The sequence below is a fragment of the Balaenoptera ricei genome, chromosome 10 (genome assembly GCF_028023285.1).
Source record: "Balaenoptera ricei isolate mBalRic1 chromosome 10, mBalRic1.hap2, whole genome shotgun sequence".
Classification (NCBI taxonomy): domain Eukaryota; kingdom Metazoa; phylum Chordata; class Mammalia; order Artiodactyla; family Balaenopteridae; genus Balaenoptera; species Balaenoptera ricei.
In genome coordinates this window covers 15,037,263-15,055,885 of record NC_082648.1, presented here as the reverse complement: position 1 = coordinate 15,055,885, position 18,623 = coordinate 15,037,263, and the positions used below count along the sequence as shown (strand labels likewise).

General features: G+C 36.3%; 1 protein-coding gene and 1 long non-coding RNA gene across 4 annotated transcripts in view; one reads left to right on the top strand and one right to left on the bottom strand.

Annotated features, from left to right (window-relative positions):
* Positions 1 to 9,729, top strand: part of LOC132372436 (uncharacterized) — a 45,662-nt gene extending 35,933 nt beyond the window's left edge. Inside the window, exon 3 of the long non-coding RNA XR_009505189.1 lies at positions 9,381 to 9,729. This is a non-coding gene — a long non-coding RNA (uncharacterized LOC132372436). The remainder of the gene's footprint in view (positions 1 to 9,380) is intronic.
* Positions 1 to 18,623, bottom strand: part of PIK3C2G (phosphatidylinositol-4-phosphate 3-kinase catalytic subunit type 2 gamma) — a 358,923-nt gene that overhangs the window by 280,919 nt on the left and 59,381 nt on the right. For 2 of the 3 annotated variants that reach the window (XM_059934511.1, XM_059934513.1), the window contains exons 8-11: positions 18,226 to 18,348; positions 14,161 to 14,194; positions 8,373 to 8,571; positions 2,230 to 2,352 (exon numbers count right to left, since the gene is read on the bottom strand). In XM_059934511.1, coding sequence (XP_059790494.1) covers positions 2,230 to 2,352; positions 8,373 to 8,571; positions 14,161 to 14,194; positions 18,226 to 18,348 — 479 coding nt within the window. The remainder of the gene's footprint in view (positions 1 to 2,229; positions 2,353 to 8,372; positions 8,572 to 14,160; positions 14,195 to 18,225; positions 18,349 to 18,623) is intronic. The other variant, XM_059934512.1, reaches the window with a different exon arrangement.

Genomic DNA, 18,623 nt, shown 5'->3' with positions numbered 1-18,623 from the left:
GCACCTAGAAAAATGGTAAATAAATATTTTTAATGGAAATAAAATGAGAAGAACTCTGGGTTAAAGTAACTAACTCTTGAGGGAATCAAAGAAACTCTCATAGGAAAGATAACAATCATGCACTCTCTTTTTTTAATTTATTTTTAAAATTTTTTACTTTTATTTTATTTTTTATTTTTATTTTTTTAACATCTTTATTGGTATAATTGCTTTACAATGGTGTGTTAGTTTCTGCTTTATAACAAAGTGAATCAGCTATATATATACATATGTCCCCATATCTCCTCCCTCTTGGCGATCAGCTCAGTGCTTTGTGACCACCTTAGAGGGGTGGGATAGGGAGGGTGGGAGAGAGACACTCATGCACTCTTGAAGGAAGAGAAGAAAAGTATACCAATGAAGTTATCCCAACAACACTAATGATTTTCAATTTATTTTGAGATTTTTTTTCTTTGACTTTAGAATTAGTAGATTTTTCCCTTGAATTGTTTAAACAATAGCACATATCTGTCAGTTGAAAATGAATCTGACTTTTTGAAACAACCAGGAATAAGTTTTAATTAAGTCAGAAGAATAATTCTAGTAATTGAGCTGGTTAATGCATTTTTGAGGAATCACTTATTATACAAAATTCATTCACTTGCCAAGCTACACTTCCTGGACTCTTACTCTGTCTGGTGCTGCTAGGGATAAAATTTGAAAATTTGAAAATAAAAAAATAAAAATCTTTGTATCCTTTAGCAGAAGCAAACAGAAATGTAAACAAACACATTCAGTAAGAGACCATAAGACAGTACTTTGAGGTTCAGACCAAACGAAAAAAGAAAAGGTGGCCAATTTTTAAAGAATGATACAGGAAAGGGTTTATAGAGAAGGTGGAGGAGTGTTCTGGGAGATAATTGGGAGTTCCCAAAGTAGGCAGTGAAGACAATGTTCTCCTGACAAATGGATGACCCCTAGCTGAGGCGTGATTTCTCAGTTCATAGGGTAAGTAGATTAGATGCAGAGAGTGGCTGGGTGCACGGGCAGACAGTGGGGCTAACCTCCAGAGATGAAAGTGCAGAGACAGGCAGGGACCAAACCACAGAGGGCCTTGTGTGCTATGCTAAATTACTTGTATTTTACCTTACAGGAATTGGGGAGCCACTAAAGAATTTTACAAGCAGAAATGATTCTGTGCAATGGAAGGGGATTTTGTAATTGAAGGTCAGGTTTTCAAGAAGAGATAAAGGTTGTCACAGTCCTAGAAGAAGGAGGATTTGCTTTGGAGTATGTAAGAATTGAGGAACACATGTTATGTCTCAGGACTCAGTCTCCATTGATTGTGGTAACACTAAGAGTGGGATAGATGGTACTATTCTAACACCATCTTCAGAGCCCCAGAAATTTTGGCTCATATATATCAATAGGACAGTACAATATTGGGAGTCAAATTATCTCCTAAGAAAGCCTGACCTTCTGAAAGGGCTGATGGATAGTAGGCTGGGGAGTTTTCTTCTACTTGTGGTGGGAAGAAAATTGGCTCTCAGTGGATCAGTGGAGACCCCAGAGAAAGGACAGCAGAGCAGTGTCATGGGAATAGCAAGGAAAAGCAACGGTAACCATATAAAAGCCATAGATGGAGCCTAGGAGCCCCCTGAGATTCTGAGTAAAGCAAAGGCTTGAGGTGGGAGGCAGAGAAGAGGAGGAAGGCATGGATAGTGTCAAGAAGGTACTCTTCCTTCTTGATTTAATAAGTCTCTATAAAATGAAGAAGTAGGAGTTGATTACCCCAAATTAGGTGACAGTTTACACAACTCATAGATAATTACTGTTCAAAAACTTGATTGTTTAAACAAATTTATAACTGGCTTTTGGGGAAAAATGGAGATTACATATGTTATTAGGTGATTTCTTTCTTCTTTGTTGTATCTGGACTCTACCTCCCTCTAATCCCAAGTATTCCTTTTATCCACAGTCTGTGAATGATTAATAATTCTCCCTTTCCCAATTTCCCTCTTTGAGCAGTTCAACACACGTAGATTGGACACTTATCTAGATTTTTAAATGGACCTTTAATCTGCTGAATTGAAATCAGTTATCTATTATGCCTAGCATATTTATCACATCACTGAATCAAATCAACTGGCAACATTTAAAAAAAATCATACCCTTCACTTAAGAAAAGGGGGAAAAAACCCCTGATCTTTATTAGACAAATGATCCTGCCAGAATAAAGATTAAACTTACGTTTCATTCCAGTTGACCAAGAAAAAAAACAATTTTTTGACTGGAATATTTCTGCAGTTTCTCACTTGGCACAGTTTCTTTCCAGCATATGTAAGCCAACAGGAAAAAGAAAATGCTTTATACCTAAAAAGAAACAACATTGATTCAATAAGCTGAATGCTATAAAGGAACCAGTTTTCTATATGGGTCAATTACTTTTATAGTTAAAAGTCAAATGAAATGGTAAAGTGTTATTTGCTTGTATAGAGTGTACTTTAGAAATTACTAAGAATTTATGTTTGGTGACTTCAGCAAGATTGCAGAATAAGAAGCCCTAGACCCTCCTTCCCTCCTGGAGACACCAATTCAATTTCCTTTGTGAGAAATCCAGAAACATGTTAAAAGGCTCTTGCACCACAGGCAAGTGCAAAACCAGCCACATAAAAATCAGTAGGAAAATTCATGGCACTCATTTTCCAGAGCTCCTCCTCACAGCAGAGTGTTGTGGGATCAGGAGCAAACTCCCAACTCCCAGCTTCTCCCTTGGCTGGGAAAGAGAAGACTAGAACATATGCCTAACATTTAGACTTTTTAGAGGTCTATCCAAGGGACTGGTTTCTCTCTTGCTGCATCTAAGTGCAGAATAGGAATGGGTGTCAGTTTGGAGGACTCTGAGAACAAAGGCAATGGTTTGAACTAGCATAAACTCACTCACCACTTCCCCCCAGCTCAGTGCAAAATGAATAGGAGAATACCCCCAACTCCCAGCTTCTCCCTTGGGAAAGATTTGGACTGTGATTCCAATGTTGCAGCTTTTTTGGGGGGTGCTGCCTGAGGGACTGGTTTCTGTCTCAGAATGCTGACAGGGTATGATACACTCTAGATGCCTGGGGACCATGGACTTAGGAGAACAAAGAAGAGCTGGGAGGCTTGCTACCACTCCAGAGGATATGTGGGGCAGCAGACAGAGGTTGATGCAGCTTGATGGTCTCTGCATTGGCAGGAAGAGAGGGGAGCAGGGAAAGTGTCGTGTGCATCCAACATTTTGGCTTTTTCAGGGGGCTGTATGAGGAACTGGTTTATGTCTTATGCAACAGAGCACTGATGGGACCTGGCACATTCTGGATGCCTGGGAGCAACTGAGAACAAAAAAGAGCTGGGCAGCTTATGGAGCACCAAAGAACCAGCAGTGCCACAGGTCAACCCTAGATGAAACAAGAAATTCAACATCTTGAAGAAAGAAGAAAAACCTCTCTGATTGGGAATTTACACACAGAAGCCCAGGGAATATGCATCTACAGAAAAGATTTGAAAGGCCCCCCAAATCTCTAGCTGGACTGATTGGTAACATTCTTCCCCTGTATGAAACCACTCCATAAAGACTGGGAGAGGTAGCTGTTTTTTTCAAATGCTCAAATCCCAATACAAAGTAAAACAAAGGTATACGAAGAAAGAGGAAAACATGGCCCAACCAAAGGAACAAAATAAATCTCCAGAAACTAATCTTAAAGAAATGGAAGTATATGAACTACCTGACAAAGAATTTTATATATAACAAAATGAGAACATCAAGAAAGAGATAAACATATTAAAAAGAACCACACAGAAATTTTGGAGCTGAAGAATACAATAACTGAATTGAAAAAAATCAGTAGAGAGGTTCAAGGGCAGACTTGATCAAGCAGAAGAAAAAAATCAGTGAGCTCAAAGATAGGTATTTGAAATTATTTAGTTAGGGAAGCAAAAAGAAAAAAAAATGAAGAAGAGTGAAGAAAGTCTAAGGGACTTATGGGACACACAGGACAAATATACACATTATATGAGTCCCAGGAGGAAACGACTGAAAGAGGCAGAAAGCTGATATGAAGAAATAATGGCTGAAAACTTATTAATTGTGGGGAAGGAAATGGACACTCAGTTTCAAGAAGCCCAACAGACCAAACTAGGATAAGCCCAAAAAAGACCACACTAAAACACATTAAAATCCAACATCAAAAGTCAAAGACATAGAGAGAATTTTGAAAGCAGCAAGAGAAAAGTGATCTGCCACATAAAAGAGATCTCATCAGTTTTTCAGCAGATTTCTCAGCAGAAACCTTAAAGGCCAGATGGAGTGGAAATGATATATTCAAAGTTCTGAAAGAAAAAAATATAATTATATCTGGCAAAGCTGTCCTTCAAAAATGAAGGAGAAATAAATACTTCCTCAGGTAAAAAGCTGAGGGAGTTCATCAGCACTAGACCTGACTTACATGAAATGCTAAAGGGAGTCCTTCAAGTTGAAATGAAAGGATGCTAAACAGCAACACAAAAGCATATGAAAGTATAAAAGCTTACTGGTAAAGGAAAATATACAGACAAATACAGAATACTGTAAGACTGTAATGGTGGTCCATGAACAACTTTTAACTCTGGATAGAATATAATGGACAAAGTATGGAAAAACTTTAATTATAAGAATATATAAAATATAAGAAGATGCCATTTGTGATATCAGTAACATAAAGTGTGGTGAGGGGAGAAGAAAAGAGTAGAGTTTTTGTATCTGATTGAAGTTGTTATCAGCTTAAAACAGTGTTTTAAATATAAGATGTTTTATGTGAGGCCCATGGTCACCACAAAGAAAACACCAACCTATAGAAGATAAAAGAAAATAAGAAAGGAATTGAAGTATGCCATTACAAAAACTCAGAAGAACACAAAGGGAAACGGCAAGAGAGGAAAAGAGGGACAAAAACGCTACAAGATAGAAACAATGAAAAAAATGGCAATAGAAAGTCCTTCCCTATCATTAATTACATTAAATATACATTAAATTCTACAATCAGAAGACATAGCATAACTGAATGAATTAGAAAACAAGATCCAACCATACGCTGTCTACAAGAGATGTACTTTAGATTTAAGGATACACCTGAAAGTGAAAGGACAGAAAAAGATATTCTATGTAAATGGTAATCAGAAGAGAGCAGCAGTGGCCATACTTATATAAGACAAAATGGACTTTAAGTTAAAACTGTCACAACTGACGAGGACATTATATAATGATAAAGGGGTCAACTCATCAAGAGGATACAACAGTTGTAAATATACATGCACCCCAAATTGAAGCAAATATATTAAGCAAACATTGACAGAATGAAAAGGAGAAATAGACAACAACAAAATAATAACAGAAGATCTCAATACTGGTTATAATGAACAGAACAAACAGACAGAAGCCCAATAAAGAAACGGAGGGTTTGAATAATACTATAGCCCAAGTGAACCTAACAAATATTTATAGAACATTCCACCCAAGCTTAGTGCAATACACATTCTTCTCAAGTGCACATGGATCACAAAATAGGTCACAAAACAAGTCTTAACAAATTTGAGAAAATTAAAATCATACCAAGTATATTTTCTGAACACAATAAAATAAAAGTAGAAATCAGTAGCAGAAAGAAAATTGGAAAATTCTCAAATTAATGGGAATTAACACTTTTTAGTTTCTCTTTTTTATTTTATTGAAATACAGTTGTACAATATTATGTTAGTTACAGGTGTAATATATAATGATCTGATATTTGCATACATTATGAAATGATGACCATGATAAGTTGAGTAACCATCTGTATGGGTAACAAAGTTATTACAATGTTATTGATCATATTCCTTATGCTGTATATTACATCTCAGTGACTTATTTATTATATAATTGGAGGCTTATGCCACTTAACCCCCTCATCTATTTCACCCCCATCCCCACCCATCCCTTCTGGCAACCACTTGTTCTCTGAGAGTCTGTTTTCATTTTGTTCTGTTTTGTTTTTTAGATTCCACGTAAGTGAGATGAATAAGTAAATGAATACTTTTGAACAACTAATGGGTCAGACAGAAATTAAAAAGGAAATTAGAAAATATCTTGAGACATGAAAATGAACACACACCATACCAAAACTTAGGAGATACAGCAAAAGCAGTACTAAAAAAAGAAGTTTAAAGCAATAAATGCCTACATTAAAAGAAGAAAGATCAAATCAAAACTACAATGAGGTATCACCTCACACCAATCAGAATGGCCATCATCAAAAAATCTACAAACAATAAGTGCTGGAGAGGGTGTAGAGAAAAGGCAATATTGTTGGGAATGTAAATTGGCACAGCCATTATGGAGAACAGTATGGAAGTTCCTTAAAAAATTAAAAATAGAGCTACCATATTATCCTGCAATCCCACTCCTGGGCATATATCCAGACAAAACCATAATTTGAAAAGATACATGCACCCCAATGTTCATTGCAGCACTGTTTACAATAGCCAGGACGTGGAAGCAACCTAAATGTCCATTGACAGATGAATGGATAAAGATGTGGTACATATACACAATGAATACTACTCAGCCATAAAAAATAATGAAATAATGCCATTTGCAGCAACATGGATGGATTTAGAGATTGTCATACTGAGTGAAGTAAGTCAGACAGAGAAAGACAAATATCATATGATATCGCTTATATGTGGAATCTAAAATAATGGTACAAATGAACTTATTTACAAAACAGAAATAGATGTAGAAAACAAACAGATGTAGAAAACAAACTTATGGTTACCAGGAGGGAAAGCTGGGGGGGGGGCGGTTAGGGATAAATTGGGAGATTGAGATTGGCATATACACACTACTATATATAAAATAGATAACTAATAAGGACCTACTGTATAGCACAGGGAACTCTTGTCAATACTCTGTAATGACCTATATGGGAAAATAATCTAAAAAAGAGTGGATATATGTATATGTATAATTCATTCACTTTGCTGTACAGCAGAAACTAACAAACCATTGTAAATCAACTATACTTCAATAAAAATTTTTAAAAAGGCTTAAAAAAAGAATAAAAAATTTCAAGAGAAGAAAGATCACAAATAACCTAAATTTATACTCAAAGAACTAGAAAAAGAAGAAAAAACTCAGCCCGAGGCTAAAAGAAGAAAGAAAATAATAAAGATTATGTGAAATAAATAAAACAGAGAATAGAAAAACAATAGGAAAAATAAACAGAACTAAATTTCCCACCATGTATAAATACTGAATACATGCTCTATGCATATAGCTTTATCTGTATTTTTCTGGCTACATAGTTTTTCCATGTGAATTAAAATTAATAAGGATATAGTAATGATCTAAAAATTATGAGAACATTCATTAGAGTGGCAATTTGTTAGATTATACATCAGCCTCTTAAAATTCTTCATAAAATTAAGAAAAAGCATAAGACAATCTTCCCATGGGTTTTAAAGAAATGCATATGTGAGACAGATAGATGATAGAGTTTTTCTTTTTTACATATGAAGGTAAAATTTCCTTTATAATTAACTCTATAAATATTCTTACAGTTGTTATTTGCAAAAATACAGTCCAAGATAAAAATTATTTCTCTTTTTACTAAAATTGTTTCTTTTAGCCTTTCTTTGAGATGCTAAATGCAGTGGGTACAATAAATCCATTAGAAAATTACTATTCTCTTATCAAGTTTAATTGATTTAATCAGTATTTTCTTATAGATTTAATCCATAAGGAATTTAAAATAATTATTATAATATTACTCTAATTATGTTATTCAAGAAAATACTATATAACAGAGTCAACCTAAAATCTGGCAATGTTCCATGCATAAATGTGGTTAATTTCTATTGTAACTCAAATAACTCTTGGCTAATTCCCACTTTATCAATGTACTAATCTCACAAAATATTTACTGCTCACAACTTGATAGGGATCAAAGTGATTTTTTTTTTTCTACTTTTAAATACTCTCCATCACCCTGTATGTGTGTGTGCTATCTTCCTCTGTGTTAATTGGCATTAGTCATTTAAACTCAAACATAAAAAATGAAAAATTTAGGGCAATCACTAAGTAGGATGAGCATTTTCTGTTTCCATAATGATACATGGACAACATGCAGTTATTTTTAATATGGAGAATAGGGGAAGACTTGAGGGAAAAGGAATGTGCACTGGAAATAAAGTTGTAAATGATTTTAAGAATATGGATAAATCCATGCTGATTAAATTTCAAAATAAAATATTTGCTCCTGCAAATAAGAACAAGGCAAATTATACTCAATTAGAAGCTACACAAAATTAATTAACCCTTTTGCAAAAAACTCATCATTACTTACCTGTGCACCCAGGTCTCTGGAATATTGTGAGCTGCATACACTGTGAAGCTAAGGTGGGAATGGAGCCCAAGATTTACACAGGAAACACTATGCACAGGTGCATTTAGAGGTTGGAAATCTGCATAAAAGCTGCTGCAATAGATGTCAATTAGGTGGTAGATGGAGGTGGATAGTTCAGTTGTCACTTTTTCTATCAAACCTAGGTGGGGAAAGGAATAGAAATCAGGTCATCTGTGAAGGGCAATATTTATCATAAAACCATCTGTTACAGCTTTGAAAATTTGTATAACAAAATTTAAAGAAAATTTATTTTAAATGACCCTCTACCAACTGAAGCCAATTAGCCATCTGTGCCTCTGTATGCAGCCTGGGTTAGCTGCTAGTAGTACAGATACTTAATAAGCTTTCATATCTTTAGTTGCAGAAATTTGGGAAGCACAACCTTTAATCACAAATCAGAGTTTTGGGTTATTAATTTGGCATTCTGATCAACTGTAATTTGCAATATTTTTGTTTTAGATTATTATTGCTTAGAATTAATTTTCAGACAAGGAACATGTTATCTACATGGCTTATAAGTACTTTAAACAAACTCCATCTAAAGAATTAATCATAATAAGTTTGATTATGCTATGATGTTTGCCATTAACTGAACACTAATCATATACATTGTGCTGTTATAAAAAGAGAATAGTATTAGTACATGGCTGGGATCTGAAATAAGTTTAAAGTGAAAGATTTATGATATTTACTACATTTCTTCAAAATCAAAGCCTTACTTGAGTTTTACCATAAGTTATTTAAAGGGAGTCTATTGATTATTCCCAGAAGTGACTTGTCATGAAGGAAAAAATAAATGAAGAAAATTGTTTAAGTACAGAGGCCAGGAGTTTCCAAGCGTCTGCTAAATGAAGGCATGCCAATTTACTGTAGAGCACATGAAAAGTGTCCCTTAATCATCGAATTTAAGGTAAATTTTTCTGAGAATGGTGTTCTCTCTCCCAATAGACGCGTTGCTGGAAAAACTCCTGAGGGGAAGGAAGCAGGAGAGGCTGATGAAATGGACCAGGCAGAACTGGCGGACTCGGATCCAAATCAGGAAAGATGGCGCCATGACAATGGAGAAGGATATGAGGATGGTGAACGTCATCCTGGGGTAGGAGTCACTGTCAGACTCTTAATGGGGCCAGTGAATAACACTCACTGCTGGTATTTTGTATGCAGTAGTGAATGAGTGAAGGCCGATAATCATAATATGCTCACGACTTGTAATTATTTTTAATATTCAACTATAATGTTTTAGAAGTTAAATGAATGTCAAATATAAAAATTATATTAAAAATTTTTTTTTAACGTATTAGAGGAAAATCTTTAATTGACACATATTTAAGTGACAAAGGGTCTTAGGTGAATGTATAAAGCGAAGTGTCATGAATGGAAGCTCTGGCGCCCTCCTGCTCCTCTGAGTCACCCGTGCCTGACTTTGCTGACGAAGTCTCGAGGGTCGGGGGTCGCAAGGCTCCTGTGGTCATGACCAAGACCCCTTGATACCTCAGGCCTCGTCCAATCCCCCCAAAAGGCCTCCTTAAACCCCACAGGCGCGTCTTGATAGATGAGAGTGACGCAGAAAACCCTGCGAAAGATACGACCTGAACGTTCCCTTTTCCATCCTGGGCCAGAAATATGTACCGATATGCCGAATTTTAGATATTTCTACTTTTCCGCCGCCTTGTCCTGGAGAAATGAAACGAAACGGCAGTACAGCCCATGCGGGGAAGTCAGAGGGGAGAAACCGTGTCATCGGCGGCTCCCACGCAGGTAGCTGGGCGCAGGGCTGAGGAGGAGAGCGGCCCCTCGAGGCGGCCCTCAGAAGGAGACACTTCGTCCGGAGGCCTGAAGCCCGTGTCCCCGAGCGTCCGGACAGCTCCCCGGCCTTCGGGCGGGAGCCCCGGGTGGGTGATGCGGCCGAGGCGGAAGGATGGGCAGGGCCCGCCTGTGGAGGGAACGGGCCGCGCCCGCTCTAGGTGTAGCGGCTGAAGATGCTCGCCGTCCGCCCGTGGATGCAGCTCCAGAAGTCGGCCTGCATCCGAGCTCCGTCTCGTGATTCCGCACAGCCTCCGTTTCCCGCGAGACCCGGGCGGGTCGGCTTCGACGGGCCGCCTTCCCCCCAGCAGGGCTGTGCTGACTTTCCAGACGCCTGGCAGGTGTTAGCTGATGATGTTGGACGTTTGTATAGCGCTGGTCACAGACGGAGGGACGATTTTATTAAACTTCAACTCCAAGCTTGTGAGTCCCAGGTCAGTTAGTTCTTCCGGTTCACGACTCGGGGGGTCAGAGCGCGGTTCTTTCCGGGGAGGCGTCCGCGTTGTACTGGGAGTGTCTGATGAGGAGGATGTGCCGCGTGGCCTTGGCTTCGTAGTGGACCAGCCTGAACACAGTTCTTCTCCAGATTGCAGGCCCTTCTTCCACAGGTTGAGCAGGGCTGGTGGTGCTCACCTGTCCCAGGTGGGGTCCTCGACGCCAGGCCCGGGACGGGGCTCCGCCGCCCCGCCCCGCTCCGCTCCCAACCCCGCGGGAGGCTGGGCCACGTGCAGCTCCGAGGCCCCCGGGGGCCACAGCCCAGGAGAGCGAGGTGGCCGAGCCCTGGGAAGCTGAGGAGACGTTGAGAGAACAAGTAAGCACATCCTTAAAACTTATGTTCTTAAGATCTATTGTTTTTTTTTTTAATTCACATAACGTGTTTATTCACTGTACCATATTTAAAGGTTTTCATATTTTAAGTTATAGAAACAGAAATGTCCATTAAGATTAGGAACGGAACAGGTCACAGATTTGGTGTAGTCATGTTCAGTGTCAAGTCACACAGTACTGCTGTTTTTTCAAACACGTGCACTTTCTCATAAGTAGTTTACAAGCATAAATTGCTTTTTGGTTCCTAGTTGGTTTGAAAAGAAAATAGTAGGAAGAGCTTGATGTTTCCTCCAACAGTCTGCAGTGTTCCAGTGCCCAGGCGTTTGGATACTCAGGAAAGAGGCCAGCTTCAGCATGAAGCTTCTTCCCACATCCTGTCCCTCAGTAGCTCTGCCCCTAATTAAACGTGTTGTTGTTGTTCAACACATGCTATTATTCCGTTATTATAAATTTGTACAACATTCATGAGATGGCCAAATTTTCCTTATTTGCTGTATTTCTAAAATTGTGTCCTTTGTTGAAACAGCCTGAGGTGACAAGCAGAGTGAAAGAGCTGTAATTAAAATTCTCTGAGAAATCAGCAGTAGCAATTAATGAAACAGAAGAGTAAAGCAGCATAAAAATAGTCTTTAAAGAGGCCTCCTCAAACTCTGGAGGCCAACCAACTGGGATTCTGCTGAACAACAGGAGGCAGAGAATTATAAATTTATAGAAACATCTCGTTTCTCTGGTCCCCAGATTGTACTGTTGGTACTCTGAAGCAGGAAGCACAAACTTCTCGTTAATAATTCCCAATCTTGTGCAAATGAATACACAAATCATAAACTTGAGTGAGAGAGTTCATTAATTCAAGCTCCAGCACACATTTTGGAGAATCTTAATTATTTGGATAATTACTCAAACTCTACTCTTTACTTTTTGTGCTGAAATACAGTTTTAGGTTATAATTTGCGTCTTTGAGGTAGTATAGGGATGTGTGCTTATGCATTATGCTTTACTTCCAGAACTCTGGGTGAAAAATGCATTTCAGATATCATCAGAAATGTATTAAGGACTCAAAGTACTGGGCTTGGTGGTGAAATATGGAGAAATAATACTTATCACACCTGATTTTGCAATGAGAAAAGAGTTATAGTTATCAGGAAATAAAGAAACAATGACAATATATAGGCAATTCAAATGCATTAATTAGAATCTGTTTTGGTTTTTTTGGAAATGAAGGGGTAAGAGTACATGACTTTACTCTAGTGTACATTTGAAAGGAAAATGGTCTCTGTAGCATTGCTGTTTGTCACATCCTATGTCCAATGCTTCTTGTGTCCAATGAAGGCTGTACTTTCCTTGCAAACATGGTCTGCATTAAAATCTGGGTTTTTTTTTCATGTTCCCCAAAAAACTTTGTTTACACGAACAGGCAGCATGCCAGATTTGTTCACCACTGGTGTAGAGCACAGGTATGATCAAACCTCTTAGCTTCAAGGTATATTGAGGTTAATCAATAAGAATATTAAGTATAAGAATCATCAATAATAGTGGTTTATTGTTGGATCAACATTTTGTGTAAAGAGTGTTCTAGACTTTTATTTCAGAGTACCCGAATAGAAAGCAACTGCCTGTATAAGCTGGCAAATGTTCATTTCATTTTGTTGTCATTTCAGCAAACTCTTCCTTTCTGCTCCATAAACTGCTGTAAGGTGCTTCTACATAATAAAATATTAGAAAAAAATATATTTATCTTGCAGAATGAGAATTCTGATTTATCAAAAGCTTATGAGAGCTGTGGATGGGAATTTTTAATCCATAGAATTAATTCCTTCTCTGTGATGACTTAGCATAGAATATAAGTCCCTGGGAACATTTCTGTGCAGTTTTGTGAGATCTCATATCCCAACCCCTGAGGAACATGGGATGAGGGGATTTTATTCCAGCATTCCTAATAGAAAGGAAGAAAGGGCCAGATTCATATAGGCATACCTCCAGCTTGTTCACTCCGCACTTTCACTTGGACTCTGTGTTAGAAATATTGTTGGGGGTGTCTATCTCTCCCTTTATTCTGTCGTGTTCTGGAGTTTTATGAATGCCTAGATTTTTGCATTAGCACAGGTTTGTTTGTCCCATATCCTTTGCTGTTCCATTTTCCTCTATGATGTGAAGTGGGGGAGTTCTTCCCATGTAACTGAATGTCTTCTTTTGAGTGGTGGGAATAGAGTTGAGGGGGTATCGCTCTGTACATAACTTTCTACTGAAAACCACTAAGGGTGTGGAGGGCAGATTGGGGTTATCATTTGTGCTTCACTGTCACCTTTGAATCCAAGGGTGTTAGTTGCACATCTGTGAGTCAGACCATTTCCTTAAAGATACTCTTAAGTGTTCATAAGCCAAATACCATCTGCCTGTGCAAACAAGAACAACCCTGACCACACCCTGCACTTTACATACTATCCTATCTTTTATGCATATTAGGAAGACTGGGGATCAAAGAGTTTATTTCTTTACGATCAGAGTCAAAAAGTGGGCAGAGTGGGAATTCAAAACCAGTTCTGCCTGATTCCAGAAACCAGACTGCTCTACACCACACTGTCACAGTCTGCTCTTTTCTACAGAGGCAAAGTCCTCCTGTGGCTTGCAGTTTTGTAGGCTCAGAGCTTCTGTGAATACTAATTATTCCAGAACCGAATCCTCCTACCTGTTATGTTAAATTGGTCTTTCAAATAGAGCTTGAATTTAAATTTGAAATTTGTGACTTTGAAGAAAGACATCTGCTACATTTCTGACTTCTCTTACTTCAAAATATAATTAGCTAAATAAAATTTTGTAGTTTCTTGGAATTGTTGTAAGGATATTTTCAGTATTCCTTTAATTTTTATAGCTCTCTTGACTTTCCCTATTGTTAAAAAAATCTCAGGCCAAAAGTCTAGGGAGTGTGGATTTTTATTCACTTGCAGAGTAATCACTTCCATCAGTAAATAAAGTTTTAACAAAGCATTTTTTCCCTCAAAAGTATTTTGTGTGTGTGTGTTATAAGATTTGGAGAAAAATTGAAAAATATAAATTATTTTTGGTTTTATAATTTGTTTAGTATGCATGTGTGTTTTACCTTTTGCTGAAGTTTCTGAATATTGATGAAAATTCTGAAAAAGAAAAACAGGTCCAAAGATACACTTGTTATTCAGAAAACAAATTTGGGAAACCAAACCAATAATATCCAAAATCTACATACAGAAATTTCTCTGGCATGATAAAAAGGAAATGTATTTCTTGGTGTCATATATCAATGTTGCTTACTAAACAGAGGAAATCTAAATTGTAACATGAAAGAAAAGCCTTCTGACTGTTGTAATCAGCAATCTAGGTTATTTGATTCAGAAAAAAAAAAAAAAGAAATCTCTAGCATAAGCTCAGCCTTTTTTTAGTATTATTAGAACAGTTCTACAGATATTGCCTAAACTCAATCCCCCTTCCACAACAGTGACTAAACTTTTAATATAAAAGATTTGTAATTCTCTTTGTTTAGTGTGTCCAGTTCTTATTTTAGCTGTCACTTCAGATACAAGCTTTGGGCAGCACAGAAAGAAGGCTGGATGGAAGGGTGCAAAATCATTCAGATTCACTATATAGTTTCCTTTATTTTTTAGGATTAAAAAAAAAAAAAGATAGTCAAACACTTGAGATCATATCCTGAATTTTAAAAAAATACTATCTGAAATTTTTGTTGTCATTTAAGTTCATATACATTAGCTTGGTGGTTTTATTTGTTTGCTTGTTTGTTTATGTTTATCTCTATTGTAGGCTTGGAATTACTTTAGTGGTTTAGGATTTACTGGTTATAACTTTATTATCATGAAAACTATATAAGGTAGGTGATTCACAGGTTCATTGGAAATGACGTTTCAGTCCAAAAGCAAATTCAGTTTTCTAATAAGATCCATTTTAATTGACACTAGATTTTTTTTAATATTTTGCTTTGACAAGTTTGCTTTTAAGGAAATCCAATTAATGAAAAGCTGGATTTTCACACAAATAAACTAGGGAATAATCGTTTTCCTGTAAGAAAGAACTTGCTACGGTATTCCTTTTAGAGAGAAAACACTTCTGTAGTGTTTAGAATGTAATTAAATTTAAATACAACTTTTCACTTAAAAGCATCATTCACATGAACCTTTTCAGAAGCATTTCTCTTAGGTAAAATATTTCATCTGAGCATAGTTTCAACCACTGGGCTTAACAACTACACATAAGATCTTTACCCCAGCCATGTGGGTGCGACTATTAAACATGTCAGCATGACTTAACTAGAATTCAGTTTATTCAGAAATGTAAACTTGTATTTTAAGATCACCATGACATCCACCTACAGCACAATGCGTAAGACCGTATTTTTTATTTTGTAGTTCATTTATTGTGTATTTAATGGAAATATGTGAGTTCTAGAATATAATTCTGAAAGATGGAAAATTGTTTCCAGTGCTGAGTGGGAGCATGCAGTAGACAGAGTACAACTGCATTTGTGATACAATTTTTCATTTTGCCAAAACTTACATTTAATAAATACTTAATTACTTCCATGTATGGCAGGAAATAGTCTCTTGCTAGTTGACCAAAAAATGCAGCCAAGAAAAAAGGAAAGCTTCTGAATTTTGAGTTTGTTGGCAGAAGACATATTTCTCAGTATTTCTTTAATCTTAGGTTATGGTGGGTGGATAGATTGAACTCCTTTGGCATTATTAGCCGCAGTTGGTTAATGCACAAATTCTGTAAAAGGTACTTATTATTCGTGCCAATTTTTTTCTTATATAGGTGGGCCTATAGTTAAGATAGGATGGAAAAATGGATGGAGAAAAAAATCTGAATGATGTGAGATATGTGAACTTTTAAGGTGCCCTCAAAATAAATAGAATCTGGAGTAGAAATTTATTTGGAGATATTGAACTATTTACTTTGGCCATTGACATATATGGAATAAAACTGTTAATTGTCAACTTTTTTCTTCATTTCTATGCATGAATAATCACATACAATTTAGTGCTCATAAGTCTATAAGAAATGTGAAATGTGAATATGAGCTTCTCTTGATAATTATAATTGTTCATAGCTTTCCTAGGAAATATCAATACTTAATTTCTCCTTGAAGGATTCTTTTGGCTTCAGATATATTGAAAGTTTGATATTTCTGAGAAAATTGTCATTTTCATTCTTTTAGGGAGTTTCAGAAAATGAATGTTTAAAGGTAAAGCTTTTTATAGCTAGTACTAGTTTAACAGCATTTGAAGTGCTTCATCCTAAAATTAAATTTTCCTCCTTCTTTGATCAGTTTGTTTCTACTGATTCACCAAGAGCAGGACATAAAAATTGAAGAACAACCAAGTGGTCTTAACAGATGGAAAGACATGTGTCCACATTCATACATCTGGTCTCCTACTCTAGCAAAGGCTCATATTTGTTGTGAAGCTGGCTGTAACCAATGGCCCTGAGAAAAGAGGGTCCTAAGTGGTGCTTGTGTGAATTAAAACTTTCATCTTGTCCTCATGAGGAAGAGTAAAAAACTACCACCAGCATCATCCCTACAACTTCCAGTAATAATAATGATTCTCATTCAAGATGCACTATCATCTGCCCCTTTATTAACGTTATTTCTAATATTCACAAGAACCCTTCAAATTCTGTTTTCTTTTTCTGTTTTAGAGATGAGGAAAACTGAAACTTAGAGAAATGAATTAATTTTCCAAAGGATATTCATCTAGAAAGTTGTAGATCTTGAATTCAAATGATCTTTGTGTGACCCTGTGCTCTTTGTGTTTTATTATCAGCTCTAGGTATCTGTAATATCTCCAAAATGCAATAATCTAAGAGAAACGAATGCCTTGTTGAAAGTTAATTCTCACTACCTTGGTATCCTGGCTTAACTTCAAGTGTTGGAAAATCTTTTGGTGGTTTAACTCTATTGCTCCTTAGTTATCACTATCACTGTTCATGTAATGCAAATAAGGTATTTGAATTTCTATATTCATTATTACATCTAATCGCAAAACCCCACAATTCTAATTATAATAAGACATAGGAAGTCCAACATTAAGAAATTACTGATTTTTATCAGTCACCTATTTGAAAAAATAAGCATGGCGATTTATATATATTAGTATAATTGTCTACTTTCTAAATCTATCTTTTTGAAATTTCAAGGCTGGCACATTCAAGGTAATATAATCTCTGCTGTTCCTATCCATCCAGATAAGGAATGAATGCAATCACTCTCTCATGAAGTTTCATATGTACTGGAGTGTGTATAGAGGCCTGGATTGAAATCTCTGTTTTGCCACTTATTAATCCTCTGTACACAAGCACTCTAAGCATCAGATTTTAATACTAAAATGAACTTTAAAATATCAATTTCAAGGTATTGCTGTGAGGATGAATTGAAATAAAATAAAAATTAAGTGAAATGAAGTAATACGTAAATGAAACTATTATTGCAATACACTATCAAGTATTAGTTATTATTATTATCAGCAGCATCATATCTTTTGGCTTTATCACGTGCTAAACTTATAACAAGATTGAATGATTTGTTGTAACCAGATGTCCTAATCTTTTTCTTGGGCAATAATCACACGTAATCTACATCATATTTCTGAGATTTAAAAAAACAATCACATAATACTCATTTTTTAAACTGAAAAACCAGGAAATCATCACAGAATGTGAGATCATAGAAGCAGAGTGCCTTGAAGATTCAGCAAAAAATACCACATGAACTGATCTCTTCTTTCCTGCATATGTACTTGTCCATGCAAGCATGGGTGCTTACATCTGCATACTCTGGTGTGCATGAGAGCCATTAATAGACTATACAAACGCTTGCCTGTGAATATTATTATATAAGCATATTCATCTAGGTAGGATTGTAGAGTTGATTTCAGTCTCACTTGAAGGTTATATTGTAGTTACACTTCAAAGGTATAAGAAATTTCCTTTTAATTTAATTAAATCCTTTTGGTATAATAGAATTAAGTTTCCATTACCCGCAAATGATTGAAATGTACATGTACCCACACACACTCACACACCACATATATGCTAGTTAGTCAAAAGTCTTTCACTCTCCTTAATTAATTATTGAACTTAGGTTTAAAATAATTACTGTGTAATAAATGAGTGTATTTACCTCTGCTTTTCTCTGAAGAATAAGATTTAGTTCATTTACAGCATCTGTAATTTGTTTGGTCTCCACACATCCCAGAACAATGCATGTATTTTTAACATCTTCAATAATATTATCCACATTTTGCTGTAGATGAAAAGATTGACATCTTACAATTTATTGCAATCAAGGGGACACTAATTTATCTTTAAACTACCTCTCTTTCCAGGAAGAGGAAATGGAATACAATGTGGTTGTTTCCATGTAAAGTGTTCTCAAGACTGGTTATCCTGTGGCCTAAGCCATAATTTGCATTAAGTAAATGCTGGAAAGTAGGACTATTAGTATTTTATATATATCAACTCTAATTTAACATTATCTGATATAAAATGGGAAGGAGGGGGAGAGAGAAAGAGAGAGAG